Source organism: Brachypodium distachyon, chromosome 2, assembly GCF_000005505.3.
Source record: "Brachypodium distachyon strain Bd21 chromosome 2, Brachypodium_distachyon_v3.0, whole genome shotgun sequence".
NCBI classification, from domain to species: Eukaryota; Viridiplantae; Streptophyta; class Magnoliopsida; order Poales; family Poaceae; genus Brachypodium; species Brachypodium distachyon.
Genome location: NC_016132.3, coordinates 21,278,202 through 21,292,487, shown reverse-complemented (window position 1 = coordinate 21,292,487; position 14,286 = coordinate 21,278,202). Strand labels below are relative to the sequence as shown.

General features: G+C 40.9%; 2 protein-coding genes across 2 annotated transcripts; one reads left to right on the top strand and one right to left on the bottom strand.

The window, feature by feature from the left end:
- Nucleotides 1-4,853: 4,853 nt before the first annotated feature.
- LOC112271044 lies at nucleotides 4,854-9,377 on the bottom strand. Its single transcript, XM_024459948.1, has 8 exons — nucleotides 9,219-9,377; nucleotides 6,778-7,100; nucleotides 6,455-6,689; nucleotides 6,085-6,344; nucleotides 5,766-5,977; nucleotides 5,594-5,686; nucleotides 5,398-5,502; nucleotides 4,854-5,296 (listed from the first exon to the last, which is right to left on the bottom strand). The coding sequence occupies exons 1-5, from the start codon at nucleotides 9,328-9,330 to the stop codon at nucleotides 5,834-5,836; spliced, it is 1,074 nt and encodes a 357-aa protein (XP_024315716.1). The 5' UTR covers nucleotides 9,331-9,377; the 3' UTR covers nucleotides 4,854-5,296; nucleotides 5,398-5,502; nucleotides 5,594-5,686; nucleotides 5,766-5,833.
- Nucleotides 9,378-12,544: 3,167 nt separating this feature from the next.
- LOC112271111 lies at nucleotides 12,545-13,500 on the top strand. The gene is made up of 3 exons (XM_024460110.1): nucleotides 12,545-12,686; nucleotides 12,894-13,111; nucleotides 13,196-13,500. The coding sequence occupies exons 1-3, from the start codon at nucleotides 12,644-12,646 to the stop codon at nucleotides 13,454-13,456; spliced, it is 522 nt and encodes a 173-aa protein (XP_024315878.1). The 5' UTR covers nucleotides 12,545-12,643; the 3' UTR covers nucleotides 13,457-13,500.
- The last annotated feature ends 786 nt before the right edge of the window (nucleotides 13,501-14,286 follow it).

The window sequence follows — 14,286 nt, the reverse complement described above, 5'->3', positions numbered from 1 at the left end:
AGGATATAATTATAGAGGCTTTCCGTTAATTAATTGAAGTTCTTCCCGTACTGTGCGTGGTTTTGACCGTGGTTTTTCAAATTGGTGAATTTGGTGTCGACCATATATAAGTTGCACTTACACACACTACTGATTGTTGGCTTGAATTTAAATTATGACACTTGGTAGAACCTGTGTGGGTGCTGTTTGTGAAGTTCATATAATAGTAGCAAAACCTAACATCAATATATAGAGGGGGGGGGGGGGGTTTTCTCGAAAATGAGCAATAGAAGGTATTGCTCAAACTTATAGAGATCTTATGAGGCAATTCTGGAAGTTCAGATCGAATTTAGATTTCCATCAGCAGTATAGACCAGAAAACTTGTGATTTAAAGTGCTGCATTACTTTTTTTCCATTCAAATTTAAGTTGGTGCAAAAGCAATATGTGCAAGAAAGGCCGGTCTTACTAGTATGTAGGTGCAGAAATACTTGCTTTAGATATAAATCTAAGTTCAATATTTTAGTGCTAATTACTCAAGAGTAGGCAACTTTTTATGCTATCTCGTATGGAAATTGGAAACATACATTGTTTGATTTTTTCTCATCTCCCTGATAGGAGATATCGAGGTTTGTTTTATTAATCGTTTGTTATGTAGTGCATTCTTACATATCTAGTAGATATCTACCGTCATAATCTGGACACAAGACTATCTTATTTAAGTCTATGCAGAAGGTGCATTCTTACATATCTAGTAGATATCTACCGTCATAATCTGGACACAAGACTATCTTATTTAAGTCTATGCAGAAGGATGTCACAGATTCTTTTTCTATCGATCGTTTTAATAAGTTTAATATAGGGAACTTCAAAGTTTGAAGCTTCTCTTCCTTCTGTTTTGCATGTTCCATAAGCTTCATTAATGTGATGTATTCCAGCAATTGCTAGTGGCCCTATTCTTAATTCTCAGAATAAAATTTAAATTAGCATAATTATGCAAGTTTGAGCATTTTCCTGGAACTGAGACTGCACCATTGTCTCCTGAACCAATGTTTCTTCTTGGTAGGTTTTGGAGAGGGCGCTACAATAATGGGACCTCGAATTTATCTCCATCAACTCCCAAGCTGCAGGGGCATCCCGATCAAATCCTGAACTTGAAACTGCCTTCATCTGCAACTTCGGGAGTCACTGGTACAGCATTAGGAATGTGGATGGGGAGTGGTAAACTTCAATAGTCTATATCCAGCCCCTGAGAACCTCCCTAGGTTTACCTTGGCACCTCACCTTGATAACCTGAGGGTGTCTGGAGTCCACATTTATGCAGTAAGGGGCACTTTGCCCACTAAGTGCCCCAACGATTACAATGACTTTGGCCAGTGGCTGAGTCCTGATGAAGCCTCGAACATTATGCGTTCACGTTACCAAGCTCAGAAGAAGCAACATAGCAACTCTGCGATAGAGATGGCTTCGAGGCATTATCACATGGTGGCAATAGCTGCTAGCTTGAGAGGCGTCCAAGTCGAAGTACAGAGCGAGCAGCCTTACAAACAGGAGGACGTGAGTACCAAGCAAGAGAAGAATGCTGCTGACCTAGAATTGGCAATTGCTATTAGCCTGATGCCCTTTGAAGCTACGGTGGCTAGTTGTCATCCAGCACAAGGAGAGGTATGCAACATGGAGCATGACTCTAGCAAATGCGAAGACTCGACGAAACAAGATTAGGAAGGCATTTTCTCCGTTTACATGGGAACCATATTAAATTCATGCATGCATGGGAAGAAATGATAATGTCTCCTTTCAGAAAAGGAGTGTGAATCGGTCAAATGCGTCAAAGTGAAACTATGTGCTAGCTTTTTAATCACCCTCCAAATGGAGCAGTACTTTTTCTGATGTGATGTGATGATTTGGAATGCTGAATTCGAGATGAGTGGTAATGTTACTGACATAAATGTGTAAACTGAAATGGTAGCCTGCATCTCATTTGTGAACGACTATCGAATTTTATGTTGAAGTTCTATTTTGGAATAGATCTGCCCGAAGACTTCTTTATAAGTGATGTTTAGTTAGCGTCCTGTAAATTTGTTGCCCTTTTGATGTTCGGGCCGGGTCAAATGATGTTAATTTGAGGGCAGTTTGTTATGTCCGTAGACTTTAAATATGTTTTCTACTATATATGTAGAAAACATTCTTATCTTCAACTGTTGCAGTTACAAAGATGGTTATATTCTTCCTAGGGGAAATGCTGCTTCTTTAAGGAGGTCAAAAAGGGTAGAATCCGTATCAAAAGGTCACGTGTTAAACCGAAAATGGCAAAATTGGCAAAGGTGGTATCCATTTTTGGCAACCACGTAAGTACTGTAAAAGGTAGAAACAAGGCATGGGCAGAACACACTGTTCGGTAGTGGGAGTTCTAGCATTCTGACGACTGGTTCTTGGTCGTCAGAGAGACAGAGATGTAACGCGGAGGCGGTGCCCTCCGTCGCATTTGCACGCACGGTGCTAGCCACAAGTTTGTCTTTTTGTCTCATTCTTTCTCTCTCTCCACTTTAAATTAGAGAGGTTTAATAGTCTGACCACTGACAACCTTTTGCTCTTCTCTTTTTCTTTCTCTCTCCCATTTTAAGTATATTATGGTACATGACATATTTTTGAAATACATATTTATATTTAGTACATTATGATATATGTATTGTACCTTGACAGTTTTTAAATATCTCATGTACATGAATTTATGATACGGGTACATCGTATGGTACATCACATTTACCTTAACAATTTGTGAGTACCTCGTGCACATGACAAGTACATGAAGGTATATGATGAGTACGTGAAGGTACATCACAGATACAATTAACAAGTACCACATCAACGATAAATTATATCATGTACCGGGACAAAATTAGAACACAAACATTCATAAATAACTAGTACCTCGTCATGTACCATGGATACATGATGGTACTCAAATATCATATCACAAACATTTAAATAGGAAACCACAAAGATTCAAAAATCACATGGTACATGATGGTGCTCCAAAATCACATGATACATGATGGTACTCCAAAATCACAACACAAAATCATGGTACACGATGGATCCAAAATAAAAATTCACATGGTACACCAAAAATCAAAATCAAAAATCACAGCAAAATCACCAGGACGGGAGCTCTCCGCGGAGAAGCCCGGGACAGAGCTCTCCGCGGCGGCGGGGGCGGACGCGGGACGATGTCGTTGTCGGAGTTGAGGACGACGGCAGCCAAACCCACTGCCGGCTAGGAAGAGATGAACAGGTTCCTGGGAAGAGGATCGATTGGAGGGGACGTATAGAGGAGAGAGGGAAGCTGGGACCGACTGCTAATTAGATGGGATGGGCAGATAATTAAGGAAAAGAAAAAGAGAATTAAGGAAAGGGGAGGACAGGTGGTTGGTATATACGGTAGGTGCAAATGCCATGCAGCGTACCGAGAGGTTTGGCGAGAAAGATGACCGTTCAGTGATGACAAGTTTTAAGGTCATGTTTCTCTTATTCCATCTTAATCATCCATCATACTATGCTGCAAGCCTACAAGCGTTTTTAAGGGAATCCAAAGCTTGATCGTGTAAGGGTTTGATTAGAACAAGCGTGTCATACGTCCCGTCTCCTGCCTCCCGTGCCCTAGCCGCCAGCAGCCAGATCGCATCCGTCCTCCGGCGGGCCAGCAACTACGTCCCTGCCTCCTCTGCTTGTAGCTCCTGCGTTTGGTCAACCCGCAGCGGCGCTTCGGTGGCGATGTGCGGATCAAAAATAAGATTTTTCTAATTTCTCATCCACCTCGTCGACGGCGATCTTGCCGGTGGCATTGAGGATTACGGAATGATTGGTCGCTACTCTTCTGGAGTGGTGGATCTAGGTTTGTGTTTGTGTTTGTGCTTGTGTTTTGCAGGTAAAAACATCAATATTACAATGGTAGCCTGGTAGTTGGTATCCTTCTGGACTCCTTTTTTTTATGGTAAAAGACTGTAGGCAAAATACCACTACAGGAAAAATCCAACTCAGTGACAGACCACTTTTGTCACTTAAAAGGCCATATTCGTCACCTATTACGCTCAGGTGACAAAAATGTGCCGTCACGAGCTCCGTCATGGAAGCACCGTCATAGATTCTTATATAGTGACGGAATACAATCTTTTGTCACTATCAAATGATCTTCGGTGAGGGTCCATGCTATGTCATCTAAGATGGGTTATCCGCCACGGACATGTCTGTCATCGTAAATACAAAAATCTGTCATTGTCTGACATATTAGATGACAACACATACGCTGTCACCGTCAATTAGTAGGTCTGTCATGGCTGCTGACATGTGAGACCCAGGGTGATGACGTGTGAATTGACATGTGGGTCCAACCTTGCTGACGTGGCTGCTGACAAGTGGGGCCCAGGATGATGACGTGTCAATTGACATGTGGATCCAACCTTGCTGACGTGGCATCTTACATGTGGGTCCCATGATGCTGACGTGGCATCTTACGTGTGGGTCCCATGATGCTGACGTGGCATCTTACATGCGGGTCCAACCTTGCTGACGTGGCTCCTTTCATGTGGGTCCAACCAACGTTGCTGCCATATGGGCCCAAAGGAGGGTGAGGCTGTCACAACTTTTGTCACACAACAGTATTTATAAATTTTGATTTTTAGGTAAATATTGAAACAAAATTTAATGTAAGTCTGATTTGAAATGTCAAACGAACAATAAACTTTTATTTAATCAGAAGCAAAATTAAGAATTCTGACACACTCAAACTGTTTCACACAAATGAGAATGACCATAGGAATTAAAAACAGCGATCTAATGAAGTATTGAGCAAGAACTAGAAATGCATCATCAGAATATGGTGTTCACGGCTGGGGCTGGGAAGATTGCGACATCCGCAAGAGGTAACTGAGCATGCCATCCATTTCTTTTTGCCTATTTTCAAATGCCAAACGACTCTCTTCGCTGGCCTTCTTTACAGCTTCAAGTTCTTCTTCATGCTTCTTTCTCATCTCTTCAATTCTACGTTCTTCGTCTTGCAACCTTTCGTCCATCTCGCGTTGAATCTTTTCAGCTGCATGTACTGATTCTTTCTCCTGACCTGAAAGCTTTGCTTCTAACTCCCTGATGTGAGCTGCTGAGACGGCAGACGTCTTGTTCACGGATGAAACTCTCATGCTTGCGAGGAACGTACTCCCAGATGAGCTTTGTTGCTTCAGGACTTCGTCGATAATCTGCAGATCAGTTTTGCCAGGCCAATCTTCTGGGTGTGGTCCCATTTTTCTAAGCACCATCTGTGTCTACAAAAGGATTAAAACAATTGCAAGTCCAGAGTTAATTAGAAGAAATGAAATTGTTACATTGCTGATTAGAAATGAATACACAAGAGGAATTTCCGTACGTAAGCTTCTTCTGCTTTCTCGGACATCGAACCATCCTTTTTAGTGTGGCTTGCTTTATAAAAATCAATTGCATTTAATTGCTCCTGCTCGCTGTTCAGAGATTTCTACAAGAATTAGGACATGATTTGTTAGTAGTGTATATGACATATTCACATAATTAAGTCGAGATTGCATCTGCAGAGTTCAAATACTCACAACATATTTGTAGTGTGCAACATGGCTTCTAGAGCCAGTGGTATGTTGCTGTGTCACACATTGCCGATTAACGTTGTTCTTCCTGCAAATTTCCTATATTTAGATGCATGAATTTAGTACTACATAGTACAGTATTATGTTTGCAATATATGAATCAATACGTAGTATGTACCTGATAGTGCTCATTTGACCATGTAGTCAGTAGGTTTCGCCAACTTTCCTCTTCAACGTTATGAGGCTTCAACAATAAGGCTTGCTCAGGGTTAGATATTTAACCTTTTCCCAATACCTCCTTTTAAGCCTATAACGATGCTGGCGAATACCGTTCCGAAGAATGTCAACTCCTTTGGCGACCTCATTACTTCTGTCCATTTCAAATTTTCCCTACGAAAAAACATCAACACAATTTTATATCAACATTGAATGACAGAACCATAAAGGAACATCCAAACATACTATATGCAAAATAAAAAAGAACTTATCAAACTCACTGCTACAGTTTTAATAGCTTGAGGAATAACATGTTTCAGAGGACCATGTTCGTCACGGTACTGCTTCCCGTGTGTTGCGAGAGGCATTTTGTTGCGGATGTGAATACCACACTCAGAACTAAGTTTTGATGCTTGCTCAAATTGTTTGGGTCTCCTCATGCCCGCAGTGAAGACAATCTGCATCTTAGCGCCTCCATTTCTTCTAGACCAGGCATGTAGTCCGTGCCCCAAAGTAGGTCTGTGTCCACCCCGCTTTGTAGCTGAACCGTTTGAGGTTACCAATGCATAGTCAAAAATCATAAGTCCAAACTTCAGTACAAATATTTGCAACTAGGAACTAGCACATAATTGCAAGATATGCTATAAATACCTTCCAGTTCGTTGTGGACAACTGCATTGTCCTCAGGTGAGTTGTTGTCTCTAGAAGTTTGAATTTGCGTAGGTGAGGTTTCTGTTCCATCAGTAGCCCCTTCCCCTGCTGTGTTTGTAATGATCACTGTTCCAGCATTTTCAGTTTCTGGATTTGGTTTTGATCTTGTTGTTGAGGGAGGTAAAACGGTTTTAGTGCGCTTCTTCTGCTGAACCTTTGAAGAAGGTTCCAGTACCTGTGTTCAAATAATTCATGTCATAAGTATGTGAACAATTTGTACATATCATAACTATGTAGGTATATAGGATGTTAGATTTTATCACCATGGATGAAGATATATCAACATTGTGTTCGACCTCATCTAGAGTAAACTCATCATCATCAGTGTGCTCCTCTGCATGATCAGGTTCATAAATAGGGTCCTCCATGTTCCCTTTCTTCTGCTGTTGTGCATCTTTTCTACTTGGCTTTATCCCCGGTTGTGCAGCACCATACACAACCGAACGCACCAACGCCGTGAAATCCTGCAATGGCCTGCCACTTTCAACAGCTTGCTCCTTCAATGCCTCAGTCGTACGAGAGAGATTCTCCTCCATCACTTTTTTCCTAACATTTTCATAGTCCACTGATGATTTGTCTTGAGTACCTGAAAACAATCATGAAAATGTAATTTACAAACAATCAAGCTATCTTCAGATGTTTTGTCAGCACAGTACCTAGTAGTAGTATATATGTTGTATTTCTAATTAACTGTATATTCTGTCATCTGTCCAACGGCCTCATGTGCAAACAAAATTCTTTTTCCAGTTTTTGCAAAATAAGTTCAGAATCCCGTTGATTTCACCTCTCTGTTATATAACTGCACAACTTAATCCTGTTGATTTCAGAATGAGAGGAAATATTTCTCAAGATTGCCAGGTTATTTCCAGACTACAGAAATCCAATTTCTTATCTAAGAGGCTGCTTGCATATTATTTTTCTTTACAGATAGACAAAGCAGCTGATTTTTTATTTGGATGTTGATTTGCTTTCATATTCAAAGAGCAGTTTTTCTTACAATGCCCAATTCCCTGCTGAAATGAGCTGCAGCAGCAGTTAACTGAAGAATCGACATTTCTTGACTGAATAAAAGGTGATAGTAAACAGTGCTAGACTATTCAAGGATATAACATCATTTGAATGTTGGAAGATATATTAACTGAAAGCCCAGATTTTAATGGAACAAAACCATATCAGAACTCTTAGTTATACAGTTCAATCAATTGGCTATATGCATATAGTTATTCAGTTGAGTTATTATAGTGCTTGACCTTGAGTTTCAACTAGGTCTGTCTTTCTACTCACATAACAGTATATATGCCACTGCTTTAATGTAATCATACTCCCAACTTGACATTAAGTGACATCATGAGCATCTGACACAGAACGGAACATACAAATAACAATTATTTGCACATCATAGGATAGAATGTCAAACTTAAGTCCTTAAAAACTTGTTCATGCAGTTTACAAGATGTACAGGAATAAGTTAACTAAAGTAGGATAACATATAAAGTGGGCATGACTCCTATTTTAATGAGTGAATCCACACAGTTCCCTCCAACTCCCCATGTCAAACAAATTGAATAAATTGGTAAAGTAAATAGATGGTAAATTATCACTCGCAGAACTACTGTATGCCTTCATTACAAACTACTGTTAGAATCCATTCATTTAAATTCTAGCTGAACTTTGCATGTCAATGGCTATTTAATCATTTGAAGAAATCATGAAATAAGTACAGAATAGTGCATGAATGCATTGCCAAATAAGTAGCCAAGGACAAATAAACAATTAAGGAACCATATCAAGTAACTGATTTCTGGCCTATTTCAAGTGATACTAGAATTCTAACCAATATTTAAGTGATACTAGAATTCAAGTGATACTAGAATTCTAACCAATATTTATCTGAACCATATACTGACCTCTATGTTCTTTTGTTCTGAAGTAAGTTAAATAATATGTCAAGATTTTATTACAGTGCCAAATTCCCTGCTGAAATGAGCTGCAGCAGCAGTTACTGAAGAATCGACATTTTTGACTGAATAAAAGGTGATAGTAAACAGTGTCAGACTATTCAATGATATAAAATCAGGGTTTGTTGTGCAGAAATGAAGCTATGTGGAGTGGATGGCTGCAGGAGCCAACAATATGTACCCTTGATTTGACATGATGAAATTAGATAAAGATAATAATTGGTATTGCCTCCTACTGTCAGTAGGTTCAGTTAAGTAGTGTCAGGTTCAGGGTTTAGGGTGTCATGTTGTTCAGTTTCGTCAGTTTAGATGCCGAGCCTCAGATCTGTTATCTTCCGTTCAGTTAACTTGGTTACTTGATCGGATCATAGGGTGGCATGTCCAACACGATCGTTCCATCTCGAACAATGAAAGCTAAAACTAGTACATGATTATAGGATCAGATCATAGGGTGGCATGTCCAACACGATCATCCCATCTTGAAGAATGAAACCTAAAACTAGTACATGATTATAGGATCAGATCATAGGGTGGCATGTTCAACACGTTGATCCCATCTCGAACCATGATCTAGAAACACAAACCTAAATCTAGCCATCTAGAACCATGATCTATGACCAGAAACCAAATACTAGCACATAAGCTGCTGCACGTGGAACCATAATCTAGGAACAGGCACTGATCTACTAGAACATACACAAAGCAGAGGTAGGGGGGGGGGGGGGGGGGGGGGGCAGAAATTTGACCTCGTCGTTTGCGTTCAGGCTTTGGTGTCCCACTCCTGCCTAGGGCACCGCTTCGAAGATTGCCAACCATGTCGTCTGCCGGGGAGGAGATATCAGCCGGCAACCACCGCATGGCTTGAAGGATCTATGGTGGAGGAACCGCCGATGGGGTTTGAGGTGGGCGGTGCATGAATGAAGGAAAGATTTGGATGGGTGTGCGCAGATGAGGAAAGTATTTAAAGTGGCAGAGGGGGTGGCAAATTTTTAGCGGCAAATTGGATGGGGCGTGTAAAAACAGAGGAGGGAACGAAAGTAGTGGAGGGAACAAAAAAATCACTGAAAATTGGACTTTTTACGAATTAAAAACCAATAATATCATATTTTCATTAAATGAGTTCTCCTTCAATACTTCCCGTACGCCCGTACAATTTATTAATAAATAGAAACAATTTATTCAAATAGAAACATATATGAAATTTCACATGATATGTACTAAGCCTACAATGTACATGTACCGATGTAAAACATTATATTCCAGTACATGTGGGCCCATAGGAGCAAGTTGGACCAACATGAACTAGTATGAGACGTATCGAACTATACGTGTCGTAATCTAGGTCTCGGGAGACTCACTGAGACCAAGAATTGTTCATGTCGGTCCATTTAGACCTAGATTAGGTCATGTAGTTCGATATGTCTCATATTGGTTCGTGTCGGTCCAGTTGCTCATGTCGGTCCATTTAGACCTAGATTTGGTCACGTAGTTCGATGTGTCTCATATTGATTCATGTTAGTCAAGCTAGCTCATTTGGGCCCACCGAGACCAAGATTTGTTCATGTCAGACCATTTAGACCTAGATTAGGTCATGTAGTTCGGTATGTCTCATATTGGTTCGTGCCGGTCCATCAGTTGCTCCGCTGGGCCCACCGAAACCACGATTTGTTCATGTAAGACCATTCAGACCTAGATTAGGTCATGTAGTTCAATATGTCTCATATTGGTTCGTGCCGGTCCATCAGTTGCTCCGCTGGGCCCACCGAAACCACGATTTGTTCATGTAAGACCATTCAGACCTAGATTAGGTCATATAGTTCGATATGTCTCATATTGGTTCGTGCCGGTCCAGTTGCTCCGCTGGGCCCACCGAGACCAAGATTTGTTCATGTCAGACCATTCAGACCTAGATTAGGTCATGTAGTTCGATATGTCTCATATTGGTTCGTGCCGGTCCAGTTGCTCCGCTGGGCCCACCGAGACCAAGATTTGTTCATGTAAGACCATTCAGACCTAGATTAGGTCATTTAGTTCGATATGTCTCATATTGGTTCGTGCCGGTCCAGTTGCTCCGCTGGGCCCACCGAGACCAAGATTTGTTCATGTCAAACCATTCAGACCTAGATTAGGTCATGTAGTTTGATATGTCTCATATTGGTTCGTGCCGGTCCAGTTGCTCCGCTGGGCCCACCGAGGCCAAGATTTGTTCATGTCAGACCATTCAGACCTAGATTAGGTCAGGTAGTTCGATATGTCTCATATTGGTTCGTGCCGGTCCAGTTGCTCCGCTGGGCCCACCGAGGCCAAGATTTGTTCATGTCAGACCATTCAGACCTAGATTAGGTCAGGTAGTTCGATATGTCTCATATTGGTTCGTGCCGGTCCAGTTGCTCCGCTGGGCCCACCGAGGCCAAGATTTGTTCATGTCAGACCATTCAGACCTAGATTAGGTCAGGTAGTTCGATATGTCTCATATTGGTTCGTGCCGGTCCAATTGATCCGCTGGGCCCACCGAGACCAAGATTTGTTCATGTCAGACCATTCAGACTTAGATTAGGTCACGTAGTGCGATATGTCTCATATTGGTTTGTGCCGGTCCAGTTGCTCCGCTGGGCCCACTGAGACCAAGATTTGTTCATGTCGGACCATTTAGTCGACCTAGATTAGGACACTTAGATCGATATGTCTTATATTGGTTCATGTCGGTTCAGTTGTTCCTCTAGGCCCACGACGACCATGATTTGTTCACTTAGATTGATATGTCTCATATTGGTTCATGTTAGTCAAGCCGGTTCCTCTGGGCCCACTGAGACTAAGATTTGTTCATGTCAGACCACTTAGGCCTAGATTAGGACACTTAGTTCGATATGTCTCATATTGGTTCGTGTCGGTCCAGTTGCTCCCCTGGGCCCACTTCGACCAAGATTTGTTCATGTTGGTCCCTTTAAACCTAGATTAGCACACATAGTTCAATATGTCTCATATTTGTTCATGCCGGTCAAGCTGGCTCCTTTGGGCCCACTGAGACCAAGATTTGTTCATATGTTTGTCCATTTAAACCTATATTAGGACACGTAGTTCGATATGTCGCACATTGGTTCGTGTTGGTCAAGCTTGCTCCACTGGGCTCATTGAGATGAAGATTTTTCACCATGGACACACATATGCCATCGAGGCATAACAGTAGTCTTGTGATTAAACTTGTAGGTACTTATAGATCAGTACGTACATCATCTGTTATAATTAAACTTTCAATTGTCGATTGACCTGCAATTGTACCTTCATAATCAGGTTGTTTATGTGTGGAGGAACTGAGAGTATTTGAAAAAGGCAGAGTAAAAATTAAAGGGCATTGGGCTAATCCTATGTCAACGCCACTGGAAAAATTAAAGGGACAAATTAAAGGCGGACCACAAAATTAATTTTGGAACTTTCTTTTGCGTGCTGGAGGACGAGGAAAATTAGGAGAGGGGAAATAGGAGATCAGGCCTGATTTGTGGAATCGGGATTAACAATTCCTTTTTGGCAAGTAAAAACAAGGAAGTATACGTCGGGCGCTTTCCTATTTCTCCCACGCAAAATCGCTGTTTGCCCTGCAAACTCGTTGTTTCCCCTGCAAAACTTCCTAGCGCTAGCGTCTCCCTAATTTTGTTCCAACGAAACGCACAGACGGAGGCGAGAGAAGGATTTCGGAGAAGGATGGCGAAGACCAAGAACGCTGGGGTGCAATCTTCACCTATCTTCGCCCATCTACTAATTGTAGTCTGCTATTCATCTTTTGCTTTTTGATTCGTAGTGTCCTAGGTGTTTTGACACTCAAGGGTGGTGCGGCGCCATCCCACCCGACGATTACTTCTTCCATATCACCCTTGTCGATGGATTTGAAGAAAGAACAGTAATATTTCGATTTCTCTTTTCAATTATTAGTCTTTCGTGTTCCACTTCTTCTATCTTGAGTTGGATACTTGGATGGGAGTAGTGTTCTTATTTCACTTTTTTCAGTTAATCATGCAAGAGCAAATTACATTGGGAAGTTTGGCATTGCCAATGAGGATGAGAAAGATTTAGTGGATGAGCTTGAAACGGAAGAAGGTTTCGAATTCGTGTTGAGATAACTGACAAAAGTGGGGCAACGTATTTCAGAGGCAATTATTGGAAGGAATTTGCTAGAATGTACCATTTTGAAGTTGGAACGGAGCTCGTATTCTCTATAGGTACGAGTCCAGCTACCTATGTGATGTCAACCCACTATCCAATAACAAGTCCAAGTATGTACATGTGTGAAGTGATTTCCTCTTTTAATTGGTAGTGCTGAAAGACATTGTACTGCCATTTTATTTCCTAAAAACTCTTGCTTTAATATTGATGTAGTAATCTTAATTTAATCACACTAATTTAATTATATATTTCAACTTGTACAGTTTATTACTATCTGAGGCAGGATAAACGAGACATACTTGACGCTATGCATGCCACTGGTGGAACCATGGTTAACTGGAAAATGATGGACACCCTAGTCAACCATGTCGACGAGGTTGACATGCTCCTTGAAAGTAACGGAGGTGGAAAGTATATAGTTGGAAAATGTCAGGCTCTGATCCACACATTAACCTGGACAAACTGTGTGAGGAAAGAACTTGTAAGTAGAAGTGATTTCCTTTGTTATGCTCTGCCTCTAATTTTCTGCTTAACAAATGTTCACATTGTGCATGTGTTCTAACAGAAACTCCCACGATGTCTTGTCCCTGACGACATGCCTGAATATGGTGCGATCACAATTGTGTGTGGCAAATATTGTAAGGTCAAAGGGTCCTACTCAATTTCTAGTGAAGATGGCACAGTATGTGTTGTTGGGTGGAAGGAGGTTGTGAAGCAGGAGTTATTTAAAATTAGGGACAAGATCCTTTTCATTCTGTATGTAGGAAGTAAAGGGCCTTTCCTATTTGTTGGGTATATTCCATATATTCACGTGCCGGTGTGGTAGTTTATTTTAGAATCATTATGATGGTCGTAATGGGTCCTGTGCGCCCTAAGAAGATGAGATTTTGAGTCTGTGGTCACTTTCTTACCGTACAAGGCTATTTATCGTTCCTCTTTCTATGCCCCATAGTGTGTCTAAAGACATTGTTCAATTTTGGTACTGTTGAATTATTATGAGATGGATTTTATTGTGCCCATGGTTCGATTATGAAATGGTTCTATCCATGTAGTGAGGTGTTGTTTCGACAAAAAGTTACACATTCAGTAGCACAACAAATGAATCAGTCAATATGAAATGATGATTTGAAATATGTCTATGGTTTGAAGAACTAGGTGATATACAGCAAATCTAAATTAAAGATAGGTAAGTGAAGCCTTGGTTTGTTCTTTCTAGTTCCAGAACATGGTGTCTTTCATGCTGAGCTGTAATTATCTAACATATAGGACAAGATTATAGTCCATGCTGAGAAATGCTGTGGCAATAATCATAAATTATGATACACTGAGAAACAGGTTCAGTTTACTGATAGTTACACGATTTGTTAATACTATTGTTCTGGAACCAAGTTAACTGATAGTTTACTGATAGTTACACAATATTTCTCAAGATTGCCAGGTTATTTCCAGAGTACAGAAATCCAATTTCTTATCTAAAAGGTTGCTTGCATATTCTTTTTCTTCACAGATAGACAAAGCAGCTGATTTTTTATTTGGATGTTGATTTGCTTTCATATTCAAAGAGCAGTTTTTCTTACAATGCCCAATTCCCTGATGAAATGAGCTGCAGCAGCAGTTAACTGAAGAATCGACATTTCTTGACTAATAAAAGGTGAT